At 48.8% G+C, this 14921-nt stretch overlaps 1 protein-coding gene across 1 annotated transcript in view; it reads right to left on the reverse strand.

Annotated features, from left to right (window-relative positions):
• The window catches only part of LOC137209286 (LIM homeobox transcription factor 1-alpha-like), a 116731-nt gene extending 106962 nt beyond the window's left edge, over positions 1-9769 (reverse strand). Inside the window, exons 1-2 of the mRNA XM_067710793.1 lie at positions 9675-9769; positions 7235-7421 (exon numbers count right to left, since the gene is read on the reverse strand). Of these exons, the coding sequence (XP_067566894.1) occupies positions 7235-7421; positions 9675-9750 (263 nt within the window). The 5' untranslated portion in view covers positions 9751-9769. The remainder of the gene's footprint in view (positions 1-7234; positions 7422-9674) is intronic.
• Between the last annotated feature and the right edge of the window lie 5152 nt (positions 9770-14921).

Genomic DNA, 14921 nt, shown 5'->3' on the forward strand with positions numbered 1-14921 from the left:
ATGTCCAGGGGCCCCAGTTGGTCACCCAAAGAGTGTGATCATGGGATCATGCAAACCTGAGTGTTTTAATGCCCCTCACCAGGTATTGTAGCTGAGCTCTGCTCCACAACTGGGTGGATCATTATGCTGTGTATCTAAAAGATGAATTTGTTTCCTCCAAGTGAGAAAAATTAAAAGAGGACCAACAGTCCATAAACTTGGCATGGGGGAGAAATGAGGCAGTTGATGAGACGGTGTTAAGTAATATCATGTGCTTGCAAGAGTCAAGTTAGTAGAATTCTACAGGACATAGGGGAGTGAGGGGGAGGCAGAACGGGATGGGGCTAGATGTGAAGTCAGATATGGCATGTGGCCCATTCCTAGCACTGCTGGATGTCAAAGATCTTTTTTAATATGAAGAGTTTAACTGGCCCATGAGACAAGGCAGTCCGATCCACAGTGGCCAGATACCTACCAGGGTTTGTCCATTATAGGGTAATGATGATAAAATACAAATCCATCAGGGTAGAAAGCCACTGGAGGCCTAGAGAGTCTGAAAAGCCAGACATATTTACTGTTATCCAAAAATAGGATCCCCCAACTGGAATCTTGAAAGGCTAGAAGAGACCAAACTCTTTCATGTGACTTCAGCTAAGGACTAAGAGAAGCACAGTCCATTTTGTATTTTTAGTTGTTATGACATTATGGTGCAATAATGGGGGATCTGGCAAGGGTTCCATTAAATTCTAGCGAACCCGAGCACGGCAGCCAGGTGACAAGCTCTACAGATGATCTGGTTGCCTTGGTTCGCGACTGAAAAGTACAGCACGGAAGTAGGTTTTAAAAATCCTCTTTTAACTGCCCAGATGGGGCTATTTGCAATGGGACCAAGTCTACCAGAAATTGGTAGGAAACCAGTGTTGGGCCACAGTTTTATTCCTCTGATAATGTCTTCACTAATACTTCACTGTTTCTGCTGCATTCCAATTGCATCTGCTGTCTAATGCCCAAAGAAACTTAATCCCCAACCTAAGTCTCATTTTATTTATTTTCAGTAGTGTGAAAACAAACATGCAGCAAGATTATAGTGTTTACACCTCCTTTTTAGCTGATATAGCTCTAATCCTCCTGCTAATTAATGCCAGGGCCACAGCAATTTTATTAATTTCATCTTGGTTAAAAATATAGAGACAGATAATTGTGCTTGACTAAAATAACAATTTGACATTTGGAAGGTGTTTGCTTCATTTCAGCAAGACAGTTGGCTGGGTTTCATTTAATATACGACAAAGAGACACAAAGCTGCGGCTGACATTGGTCAATGATAACATAACTAATTCTAATTGTCATAAATTGACTAAACTGTCCCACATCGCACTAGTCAAGGAGACGAAGGAGAAAATGTACATCGTGAGGCGTACCAAGTTTTTCTGTGGGTTCCAGAAAACAGGCGCAAAGGAGAAAAGGGCCTCTTTTCTCCAGAACCTTTTCTACATTTTGTTCCTAAAATTACCAACTTCCCCAAACTGAATCTGAAAAGGCTGCTGGCAACGCTGATCTACACACTGCTAAGAAACTTTCAGAAAAACATACAGGGCATTCATTCCTAGGGGGAAGCCTCAGGCATGCTGGAAACTGCACAGGGTTCTCCCACATAGGACCCTTTCTGCTTCTGTGCAGGGTGGGGTGAGGGGTGGCACTGCCCATCCCATACAGCCCCCAGTCCTCCATACCCCACCCTGCAAGTGGCTTACCAAGAACTCCCATCTGAAGATATGGGCATTTAAATTTCCATGTTAGAAAGGTATAAAAAAAAATTGCAAAGCATTAAAGTAAAGCTAAGATTTCATAGTTAAGGCGGAAATTACTTTTAAACCTTTCTTTAGTGGATGTGATCGCACTTTTTCCCCCATAGTTCATTTCCCAGTATTGTACAACTATAGTTAACGATCAAATTAACGTGATTCAATACGGGTTGAATCTTCGATCTTGATATAAAGCAACAATGACATTTTGTATATCAATTTAAGAAGCTTTAATAAATTCCCGGCAATATAATGAGTATTTTAAATCCTTGTCTATTTTCTCACTTCTGAACAGTAGGATCCAAATAATTTCTTTGACCATAAAAATTAATTAGCTGATAATTTAATGAATGGAACTGTTCTCATTAGAGAAACAGTACCTACTCATTAATTCCAAAAAACATTCCCAGAATTAAAAAACAACAATAAAGAGGGCTCTCAAAAATTAGTAACAGTATTTTAGGTCACACAAAAGTTATAAATAAGAAAAATGAAACTAAAAAGCAAGACAAACAATGAACTATCAGAAAAGCTCTTGTCACTGAAATCTGAACAGCAAAAGCAACTCCTTAGCCAGGTGGATGACAAAATCCCAGAACTCTACAATATGTAAAACTGGATCGGATAAATAAGTTTTTTAATGTGCTCCATTTACGTGAAGGATCAAAAGAATCCCACAAGTCTACTCTGAAAGGCAATGTTCATATCTAATCCCCAGAATACTATTAATATCTACTCCTGCTCTCTAATTTTATTTCAACATTTTAAGTCTGAGATTCAGAAAGTCCTACCTACGGACCAATACATATAAAAAGAGAAAACACCTCTGAACAAGGAGGGTTTCCAATCACCCTCTAAATAAAAAAAGAGATAAGTCAGCCCGCACAAACACAGCCACAGCCCATGGACAGTGCTTATCCCAAGCTAAGCCCCCCTGCAATTTAATGCAGACATCAATTCATTACCTAGCTGTGTCTGATTTTTATATTCCTAACTTTTATTATGCCAGGAGTGAGGCCAACAAAAGATAGAGTAAAAATCTAACAACTGCCTCTGTAATTTCATCTGTGGGCTTCTTTTATGAGGAACTGATGCCCAATTTTGATCTCCAAGTAATGTCACAGTAATAAAACCAAACTAACCATCCTCCCTACACATACAGCCTACACTACCTTGATAAAATGCAGCATTAGTTCATTACTGATCCTAAAAGAAACCATTACCTCAGCCATCCTCTCCTCGGGGCTGCCAATCACCAGGTCGAAAGAAAAATACAGAGAAAGCTCTAAGTGAGGGATATGTACTCTGCTTCACTGGAGTCCCTTCCTTCAGAAAAACTGGTCTGCTCCAAAAGAAAGGGGAGAAAACATGGACTGGCCCTCTGAGAGAAGGTTTCCCAAGGCCTGCCCTTTGCTGACATGTGGGGAGTTATGATGTTATAAGAGCAGCCCTGATGACAGCAGTACTATCCCACACTGCTCCTAGGATGTCCAGAACAATCTAAGGGGTAATGATAAACTTCATATGTGAGGCGAGAGGGCCCCGCCTGACACAGAGCCGCCAGGCACATGAAAGAAACAATATAAACTTGATTTAAATGTGGGATCCCTTCCAGAAGGCTTAATTATCTATTGTATTACCACATTCCTGTTATTCAGCAGCCTCTTCTTTCTCCAACGTAAGTCCAACTACAGTATTTGTTTGGAACAAATTCAGGGAAAACTCCAAACTAACCAGATCCTAGAGGACTCAGTTAAATAGGGAACAAGAGTTATGTAAGTAGAAGTTCCCCAGGCTGGAAAATACTTCCGCTGTCTGCTAACTTTCGGGAACACTGAAGACGGCTGAGTCCAACGTTTAAACACCCACACCTATAGCATCCTGATGTTTTATGTGACATGATGCCCCTTCATCAATTCTGTGCGTGTACCATCCCACCGAACTAGTTATTTTTCTTTGACGGCACGTCACGAACAATAAAGGTCACCTCCAGTTCTTAATTTCTGGACGTTCATAAATCAGTTTTCCGCACTCCAGCCTTAAATGCTTATTTGTTTTGGATGCTGAGGAGATAAATTATTCCTAAGAGTGTCACAGTGTATGAGACAAGTATTTAACAAAATACCCTGAAGTCTTCAAATGAACGGCTGTACGCCTAAGATGCCACTGTCAATTCAGTTCTTTAAAATTAGACAAATATGGTGTTTGACATCAAGAAGGTGTAACAACTAGTTGACAGAGTAGAATTTTCACTTTTTAACTGGCTGCCTGACACCATAAATAGGCAGCTAATAATTCAAATGCAACAGTGCTCAATGGCCAGAAATGCACATACAAATGGCTAACATAAATAGGATAAGTCCACTTGGTTAATATTATGTTTATGAACTTCACTGAAGACTGTACATTAGCTATATGTTCTTTTATTTTGATGTGTAAAAACAGCATTTGAACTCCATGAATTTTGGAGACAAGGGCACTGCCTGAATATTCATTTTCGATGAACTGTTCCATCATTCACCACCACCATTGTCCGATCACTTTAACTTCCATCTTAATTTCCTTTCCGCTTGCCTTGGCTGGGTCTCAAATTTTTAAAAAGATCCGAAGAAAGCAAGCAAAAATTATGTTTACAAATGTATTTGTTAAAGAGGAAATGTGCTCTCTGTGACTGTTTCGTGACTATTATCTAAAATTGAATTGCATCCTCCTGGAGGATAAATTTCTGGTCATTCCAGACAGCTTCTATTCAATACTTAGTCCTGCAGTCTCAGTAGAGGTTTTCAAGAAATATTCAATAGTTAGGATAATATAGATGGAAAAAAGTGCTAGGCTATAATATAAGCCTCTTGAAGGCAGGCTCCAAGACTTTTTCTCAGTATCCTCCTATCCCCTAGCCTAGTGCCTTGCCTGTAGGAGCTCAAAGAGCTTGTTGAATAAAGGAATTTGTCTTGAGCCTAATTTTAAAACAAACAAACAAACAAACCACGCTTTCTTCTCTTATAGCAACTACCACGCAGATGAATGCCATTAAGATTATTAAATATATTACAGCCCTGCTTGGTTAAAGAAGAACGGGATTGGGATGGGGGACAGAGGAGAGAAAAACGGAATAAAATTAATCAGAAAAAAACAGTGGAGGCTCTGGGCACAGACAAGTGCTGACAGTGAACTAAAGAGACAAGCAACTCCATTTTGGCCATCTGTGTTTCCAAAATATATGTTAAAATCAAAATTAAAAACCCTCACTGTAGCATCAACACCTCTCCAAACAATGTAGCTCACACTACTCTGTAAAATCTGCTTGGTTCTGGCCAACAGCTGGCAAGTTGATCCCTGCAATTTTCCCTTTGCAGAAATAGCTTTGTGCGGGGAGAACTGACCCTAGTGGGCTAATAAGCCCAAACCGCTCCAAACCTGGGAGGCTGAAATGGAGGGGACATTGTTGTGTTAAGTACTTTACAACAACTGTTTCTTCTCCTCTTGACACAGCCTGACTTCCTTAAAGAAGATTTGACTGGCCAGACAGCTGTGTTGACCCTTAAGCCTTCTTTGATTCGTGATTTTTTTTTTCACAAACAATAGAAATTCACCACCCAAATCCTTTCCTAAGCTCCCATACTTTTGAATTTGCCAGTGTTGTGCCTGAAGGATGTGGACATTTCAGTCATCTATAAGCACAAAGATAAAGATTGGGACTACACAATCCCAAAACCTTCAGACGAAAAGCAACAGGGGAAAAAAAGAAAAAAGAAAAAAAAAAAGAGCAATCAACCAGAAGCTTTATCCAAAGGTGGTACTTGAAGTTGTGTGCACAGAAACAGCTGAATTACCTAAAAACGGCACTTTTCGCTCAGACACTAGAGCACTGAACAATCAAGAACAGATACAACCACATCTTCTTTTTTCAAAAATTGAAACCGTAATCACCACTTTGGGTAATGGCGATGCATTTTCACTTCTTTATATATTTCTGTATTGCCCAACGCATCCAAAATCAAACACCTATTTTTTTGTGTGCTGAAAAGTGTAAAATGATCTTTTCAAAACAAAACAAAATGCCCAGTACTCTATCCACATGGGGGTAAAATTCAAGCTTGCTATAGCAAGGGAGTTTGAGCAGCAGAAAGAATTTTTGTGTGTGTGGTCACTGGATCTGATTGCTTTGTCAGTCTGTAGTAAACCTCAGAGCCCAGGCAAATCAGACAAGAAGATATTTCTGTTCTCTCCCAGAGCTTTCTGTTATATTGAGACTTCTCCTGGACACCTCCTTTCATGGTGTGTTTTTAATAACATGATAGGAACTGCTTTTCAGGAACACTAACCCTCCCTCGATTATCCTCATATAGTGCTGTCCCTTTCATTCACCAGTGACAAATGCAGAATTCTCCTGCCCATGCCCCGAGGGCACTCCGTCACTTATCCAGTCCTCGGGTACAAAAACAGAGGCCTCCGTTTCAGCCACTTTTCTTTGCTTCAATACCCCGCACAGCTCAGTGAAGTCAGTGTCCCTGTTGCTGAACTCTTTTGACCAGGAAGGGCAGTCCCCCCACCCCCACCCCCACCCCAGACTACCCCCCAGCTCAGCTCTACTAAGCAACTCCGGGCCTGCCTGGCCGGAACCAGGAAGTCCTTCAAACTCCCACTCCCCAGCCTCGTCCAGGCTTTAGACATTATGGAGATCTAGAATCGAAAAAATCCACTTTCTTAAATACCTGTCTCCTAGGTCTCCTCAAAACACACCAGAACGTTCGCGTTGACGGGAGGGAACTGAACCTGCGGCGTGGCAGAAACGCATGCCCACATGGGAATTAGGGAGGAGGCGGAGGATGGAGGACCTGGCCTAACTGCTCCTATGGCCCGAGGGTTTTGCAGACAACGGGGAAGGGGCTGGGGAGAATACAGTGAGAGAAAAAGCAAAAGGGGTGTGCGCTGCCGCGGAGCTCAGAGGGGCAGCAGCGGTGTTTCCGAGCCCAATCTGTTGGGGACCCCAGTGGACAAAGCCAAGCGAGGTAGGAGCACAGGGGACCCAAGCTATGGAATCAGGACCACCTCAGCTCTGCGCATAAGCGCGTGGGTGGCGCAGACAGGTGGGTAAGGTAGAGGGGGAGCCGGCGAGCAGAGGTGGGCCACTGGCCGCCCCCAAGGGCACCCCCGTGAAGCAGGGAGGGGAGAAACAACGTTGATGGGGTGGGAGTACCCACAAAGGAGTGTCCTCGGGGAATGGCCAGGTCGGGAAAACTGGGCGAGCAGACCACAACGGGAGCCATCCCTTGGGCTTCTGCGGGGCCTGGGCCGTGGCTGCGTGCACCCGCGCAGTCCCTCTGCCGCCCTGGGGAGCGTGGCGCATCTTGCTCCTTCCAGAAGCATATGAGGGGGTGAAGAAGGAGAAAGGCTCCCTCGCTCGCTGATCCAGTGTGTGGGGCGCGCTCCGAGGCGCGGGCACTTACTTCTCGTAGTCATACTTGCAGTAGAGCTTCTTGTCCCGGTAGAAGCAGGTGGTCTCCAGGGGCTCTTTGCAGGAGGTACACTGCACGCACTGCTCATGCCAGAAGCTGTCGTTGAGCCGCAGCAGAAACCTGTCCGAGATGACCCGTTGACAGCCCTCGCAGACAGACTTGGGGCTCACCGCTCTGCCTACAGCAGCAACAGACGTCCGCCCGTGAGCCGAGCCGGCCCAGCATCCCGGCCAAAGCCGGCCCGGACCAGCTACGGATCACTCCACACCCACGGATTTACCCCCGCGTCCTCCCACCCTGGGAAGCCCCCCGCAAAACATCCAAGCTTAGATTTGGAGAGCAGAGCAAAATCAAACCAAATGGCATTTCTAATAAACAGGGACTATGTGGGAAGGTTTCAGTTCTACCAGGGGAGGGGGCAGAAATCAATAATAAGTGGCCTTTAATTATCAAACCTACCCTGGTATGCGCGCAAACGTGCGCACATCCTGTAAAATCGGCCTGCAAATAAATTTGTGCTCCCAGGTTTATCACATAATCACTAAATCACTCACTATGCTTGTCTCTATTGTCTATTATTAAAACTGTGAGTGTGTAAAAAGGATTTTCTACTTTGTTGTTTGGTTTTGTCTTTTGCTAAAACGCAATTCTGCTCTATTTTTTGAAGGAAAACTTTACATTTTCTTTGCTTCCTAAAAAGTCCTGTGCGTGCAGAAAAATACCGTTCTCGCCCTAAGCAAACTAAGTATTGTTCAAACCAATGAACCCCAAACTGCTGGCTGGAGCGCAAATTACAGATGGGTTTTTTTCATAATTAAGAAGCATCAAAATGGAGGGAAGAAAGAAAAAAAAAAAACAGGGAAGAAGCAGGATTCGGAGACGCCGCGGAGTGTCCGGCCAGGATTCCAGGAATCAGGCGAGCTCAGCAGCCACGCGTGAGGGCGAAAACGCACCCAAAGCGACTCAGCGCGAAAGGGACTCCTCTCTGTCCCAACCCTTGCACTTGTGTCACTTTTGTCCCTTTAGTTTGCGGGTGCGGGGGGGCGGCTTTTTTTTTTTTTTTTTGAGGGTAGTGGGATGCTCAGCCACCTTTGTCGCTATGTCGGCACGTTTCACAGCTATTTAAAGAAGGCCTATTCCCCCGGGTAACAATACCTTTGCGCGTGGTGTCCCAAAGGGCCTGACCCTTCCCAGTTTCCCTGCTACTCGGTCGCCTTCCCCTCAGGAGACGCAGCCACCGGCTCAGGAGCGGGGCCGGTCCCCTTGGCGCTCAGGCAGGGAGGTCTAGAAGTAGCGAGATCTTTAAAATATTCCCTATTCTTTCTGCCCTGTCTCGGCGTCTAGGGCCACGAGCCGGGCGCAGAGAGCGGACGTGGGCCGGGCAGGGAGTACCGGGCGAGCCGCGACGCCCGCTGAACGCAAGAAGTTCGAGCGCGCCCTGCGCCAGGTCTGGGCCAGCTCTGACGCCCTGGATCTTCCGAGGCTGTATGGAGTCGGTAAGTTTCCGAAAGGGCGGTTGAAAAAGGGGAACGCGGTGCACGCGATTTCGTTTCATCTGGGGAGTTGAGGGGGGCATTCCTCCCTCAGTCTGGTTTCTCTAGCCGAACAGCCTCATCCTCCGCCTCCACCCCGCTCTAGCGGTTCCGAGTTAGGGAAAGAGGCAAGAGGTTTAACTGACAAAACGAAAACCCCTCCCGCTAAAAAATTTTAAAACACCCATTCACCAAACTTGAAAAGCATCGAGGGCGGGGTGCGGGGTGGAGGGTGGGAATCCCTGGCCTCAGCTCGGTTAGACCCGCGTGTGGGTCGAAGCCCTGGGTTCGCCGCTCCTCCGTGGTCGCTGCAAAGAGATTGGGGAGACCCGGGAGGGAGGGCGACACGCCGGACCCGAGATCCGGCTCCAGTTAATTAAAGCCGAGGCAAAGGCCCTGCCGCGCGGGCTAATCCCCGCGCTGCGCTGCCCACCGGCCCGGAAAAGCCTCTCCGCGGTGCTTGAGGCTGAGATTGGGGCTGGAGTTGGTGGAGGCGAGATGCCGCCTCGAACTTGGGTGCTCCGTGACTGGGGTTTGTGTGCTCGTCCTTAAGCCTCAGAGAAGACGGCGGCATTTATGAGACGTCGATCAGCTCTGTGATTAAAAATCCAGTCCTGGGTATTTTTAATCATTTGCCATTCAAACGCCTGCAAGCAATCTCGCCCGCCCCTCGCGGCTCTGGGGAGTTCGGTGCCCGATGCGTGAGGCCTGGGGTGGCTTGTCGGTTAAGGGTAGGAAGGACCCACAGAGACTGACGGCTAGACAGGGAGTGGGCTCAACTGAGTGCATGAAGCGGGCCGCTAGCTCCCCTATTGCCGACCGGGTCCAAGCAAGCTGGGCTCCAGAGCTGGGGCCTGGCGGAAAGACGGTGCGCCCAGGCGCATGGCCTGAGTACTCACCCAGCAGCGAGGAGAAGGAGGCCGACGTCTCAATGGCGCTTTGGAAGTTCTCCTCCATCTTCAGGCCGTCCAGCATGTTCGGGCCGGGCCGGGAGGACCTGTAGAGGAGAGGAGACGACGCTTTAGGCGTCTGTGCCCTCTGGGACGCGGCGCCCGTAGCCGCCGCACTCTTGGGAAAAGACGGAGGGAGTGTCCAGGGTGACCAGAATGAGCTGGGAGGGTAGAGTCCAGCCAAGAGAAATGTGGGGTGGGAGGAGAGAAACGAGTCACAGCGAACTGCTCTGACTGATCTGATTTCACTCGAAGTCAACGCGTTAAGTACTTAGGCCTCCGCCCCCCAACTGCGTTTCTCCTTCCCCTGCCCCCCAACCCCCTCCACCCGGTCCCCAGCCCAGGTTTCCCATCCCGAGTCCGACTCCGCCCCAACCTATACTAGTGGGGGCCCTAGGGACGCCTCTGCGGGAACCCAACTACTGGGGTAAGATGGAGATTAAAAAGAGTGGGTGTTTTCCCTCGCGGGGCCCGGCCCAGGCACGCGGAACTACGAGGTCTATAGCCCGCGCCCAGACCGGCCGCGTTGCGTCCCTCACCTGCCCCGACCGAGGAGGGGCAGAGTAAGCGACCCGGAGAGCGTCCCGCCAGCTCCCAGACTCAGGGCACTGGCATCTGCTGGGGGCGCGCAGGAGCGGGCGTGCTGGGCGCGCGGGGAGGTCCTCCCGCCGGTCGGCCGGTGCCGGGAATGTCTGCAGGAGCAAAGAAGTCGCCTCGGGGAGGAGCCGCGGCTGGCCCTGCTCACTCTTGGATGCATTTCAAATCAACTTTCAGAAACACGCCCGCCCGAGCTGGAGCCTAGGAGCAGGCAGCCTTCCTTACCTGATGGGTGAGCTCGCTCCCGGTGGCAGGAGCCGAATGAAGTTGCCGAGCGCCGCGGGAAGCTTCGGCCGGGGGAGGCGTAGGCCCTCGAGGCTGCAGCCAGAGCGGCCGCCCCCGGCTCCGGCGCGCCCGGGAGGGAGCCGGAGCGAGCGCCGGCCCCTGGCTCCGCTCCTCGGCGCGCCCGGGCCGGGCCGGGACGTGGCCGCGGGCGGCCGGCCTTCTCGGGACGTCCTGCCCGCCCGCGTCGCTCCTCGGGAGGAGGGGAGGGCCCGATGCTTCTCCCAGGCTAGAGGGAAGGCGGAGGCCCACGGTCCTGGGTGCGAGTCGGGCCCTGCTTGGCTGGGGCGGATCCGGTCGCTTCTGACAGGGGCCGCGGCGCTGCGTGCGCGGCGGAGGGAAGGGGGTGGGGTGCGCAGGGAGGGGGCTGGGAGCGCGTCCCGTGGAGGGCCCGTGGTGCTCGCTTCCCAGCCTGGCTGAGCAGCCCAACCTCGCGGCCACCGCCGGGTGCGCCCCTCGGCCGCTGCAACCTCCCGGGCACGCAAAGTTTCCTCCCCTCCACGTGTAATCGCTACCTCCGGGAGCGCTGGCCCCAGTGCCGCCCGCGGCCCCGAGCCCCCGCTGCGCCTTCGCAGAGATCTCCACGCCACCTGGACCGCGGCGCCGGCACGCTGGTTCCCTGGCCGCTCTCCAACTACTGCGAGTGATAAAAGCACCGCAAACTTCACCCGGGCAGCCGGAAAGGCCAAGAAGCTATTTGCCGCGCGTGGCTGCGGGACCCTGCAGCTCCGAGCTACTCAAACCCCTTCTTGGTCACCCAGGGCTCCCGCAAGTTCCCAACTTCCGTTGGCCTCAAAACCCCGTTCACCGTTTCAGTTTGAAAGCCGTTCGAACACAGATGCAGATGCCGAGGATCCAAGGCCAGAGCTTGAATCAGGCTCCTGGTAGCGACTAGGTGGGATCTGACCCCCAGGAGGTGAGCTCGGAATAACACTGCGCTGGAAGTCAGCTAAGGGGACATTCTAAGGGGAGCAAAGTATCTGGGGGGAAATGTTAACTCACTACACCTCCTAACCCTAGCCTCCAGTGATAGAGCATTCGCCCCTGCAGGAGCAGAAACTGGGTCTCCTGTGTATCCCAGGAGGTTACGACTGTCCTGGGCTTCAAGTGGAGGCTCAATAAAAAAAATCATGACACTGGCTAACGTTTATGGAACATTTATTTTGTTCCAGGCTTGGTTACATAGTTAACTCATTTAATCTTTACAGCAACCCTATGAGGTGGAGACATTATCCCAATATTACAGGTGAGGCAAACAGAGCACAGAGGGCACCTGAATACTACGGGGAGTTTCAGTTCTCTGGGGTTCTCTGGGGGCCCCTCAGTTCCTGAACCGAACAGAAGTGAATTGGAATTCCCACGCACTTTGGCAAGGTGAACCTGAGCAGAGGACATGCCACAGAGCAAGCGTTTTCTATTACCTGCTCCAAGGACAGGACCACTTGCTTATTTTTAAAGAAAAAGTACTGGCAGCACTTGCTGCAATGTGCTTAGGGGCAGTGACCCCATTTTCAGTACTTTATGCCAGCAAGCACAAGCCAAACACTGAATATCACTTCAGAGAAACAAGGGAAAAGGGCAAAGAGTTTAATGCTTTACATTTGAACGCTGCTTTATACTGTTCAGGCTACTTTCACATACATGGTTTTGCTTGATCTTTACAATAAACCCGTGAGGTAGGCAGAACAAATAGTTTTATCCATTGTTTCAGATGATTTTGGGGGGCTTAGCAGGGCTGCGAGATTTCTCTGATGTTGACCAGATGGCTAGTGGCATGTCCCCTGACACCTGTCCTTTGTCCTTTCTGCCACCCCAGATAGAGCAGGGTGTGAAGAAAATGTATATGAATGACAAGTATTCTTAAGAGAATACATAAAATAGAAGTTAGGCAAGAAAAAAAGAGTTAGGCAAATACAATCATAAAGAATTTTTTAAATGTCCAGCGGAGTTTTGGTTTCACTGAAGGTCTTGAATTTATGAAATATGTTAACTAGTAGTGAGAATGTTTCTTTTAGAGAATATCCTGAAAGTGGGTAGATTCTCATTGGATCTGGGACCCAACTTTTTCCAGTGGTCCTTGCATCTGGAAGGCAGCCTGACTAGTGTAGATTACACAAGGGTTTTGGTAGGAATGTCTTTCCCCAGCTGGCCCTTGGGCACCTCCAGGACAGAGTTGTATCTCATGATACATTATAAGTCGTAGGGTCCTCGGTGCAGAGCTAGGCACATATATGTGATCAACAAGTACCCTTTACTTAACTGATGGATGAGGGATGCACTCACTGGGGGGGAGGGGGGAAGCACTGCAGTAAAGGTGAAAACACAGTGTGTCAGGAATCAAAAGACCTCGGTTTCATTCCCATCTCTGCCACTGGGTCAGTCAGGCCATCCGTTCACCTCTCTGGGCAGCAATACTTCCTCTCTGAAATGACGGGGCTATACTATATGGTCCGTAAGGCCCCCCACAGTCTAAAGTTTGTAGAACCAGACTTCCTTTGGACAATGGGATAGCCAGTAGAACCAGGGGATCCTTATGTACTTTGCAACATTTGTCTAGGTGTGGACTAGCTGATGTGTCCAAGTGATGCGTCTAAACCAATATAGATACACCTTGTTTATTCAGAGTTTTATCTTCTGTGATTTATTTTACCCTTACCAATGAATTAGGGATCATGAATCCCATTCCTACCCCTTATTGTTTCACTTTGGCCCTTAGTCAACTCAGTGACATGAATGAGTGAACAGGCGTATTTCCACCTGTGAACAGTCCTCCTAATCATGCCTCATGGTTTTCCATTTTTAACTCAAACACCATTATTTTACCTTTTTAATGAAAAAAAGTTACCACAGAGCCACCGTCCAGAAGCTCTTTATCAAAAATAAGCCGTGTTCTCCCTTTTATCAGAAAGAAGTATTTTTTCCCAAGAATTTGTGGAAGCGAGGTAAACAGGCTGCAGGAGAGACTTCCCAAATTACAGACTTTCAGAATTGGAAGTGACCTTAAAGCTCATCTGGTACAACTATTTTATTTATATGGTCAAGTTCATTCCCCTAGAATTGCCACCTCAGGTCCATTGATTGCTCAGGGCTGGGCACTCACAATGTCAAATCCTAGTTCCAAGATCTGTCAGATGTGGGCAGAGCGGCCTCCCCCATCCTGTTCACTTTTCTCTGAACCCGCTCCAGTTTTTCTCTATCTCTCATAAATTATGGCAGCCAGACCTGTTGCAACTTTCCAGTGATCCTATGTTCAGGGCCTCCTCTCCTTTCTCTGGCCATAAAACACTCATTAGCATGGTCTGATTTTATGTTAGCGTTTTCGGTGGCTGGCCGCTGTTGACTCACATTGTACATGTTGTTAACAAAACCTGCTCAGTCCTTCTTCACACGGGCTGCCGGTAGGCCACATCTCCCCCAGATCGCAATTATACAGTTGGTGTTTGGCCTCAAGTGTGGAAACTTCCATTTATCCCTGGTAAGAAACGTCAGGAATCTTGCAACTTCAAGCAGATTCCAAGAGATCCAGGGACTGTGTCTTAAGCCTAGTACTCCGCTTTAAGGAGAAAATGTGGAGTCCTTGTCAGGCTGGTCCAGGGGTTGCCATCATGGGAGGACAGGCAAGGGCAATGAATGAGGAGTAACCGTGGGGCCCCAAGAGGGTGCGCAGGAACCTCGTAACCCGGGGTGGGGGTGGGGGTTCTCCTTCAAGCGGGAGGCGCCCTGATCCCGTTCAAGTTCTTTCCCATCATCTGTCTCCAGTCAAGTAGCATATCTGTGGAAGATGCAGGCGAGACATAAAGACCAGCTGTGGAGCTACCCCTTTTCTATGGCAGAAAACGGAGAGGCGACACCATCAGACTCGTGAATCTTTGTGGCTGAGATGTGGGGAGAGGGGTGGGAAGACGGATGCTTGGTGGGAGGGAGACAGAAAGTGAGGGAGAAGGACGTCCTGCTACAGAGTGGAGATGACAGGAACATGTTTTTTTACTTTCCTTTTCTTGCTCTCATTTCTGTGTTTTATTAAGGGAAACACAAAGGGAAAATTGTGTTATTTGTTAAAAAATGTCAAAGTGCATTTCAAGCGAGAGGAAAAAAAGCAGACACATTACTGCCTAGACAGAGAAGGCAGTACGCTAACGGGGGCGGCTAAAGACTCGTGTGGCGGGGGACACACTGGGAATACAAACTCTCCTGACCTCTGGATTCTTTTCCCGGGAACCTCCTGGCCCTGCGTTGACATTCAGATCTCTCGAAGGAACTGGAGGACAAGGTGCCTTGGGGACTTCTGGGGTGAAAGGGGGTATCCCAAACCAGCTG

Source organism: Pseudorca crassidens, chromosome 2 (assembly GCF_039906515.1).
Source record: "Pseudorca crassidens isolate mPseCra1 chromosome 2, mPseCra1.hap1, whole genome shotgun sequence".
Lineage (NCBI taxonomy): Eukaryota > Metazoa > Chordata > Mammalia > Artiodactyla > Delphinidae > Pseudorca > Pseudorca crassidens.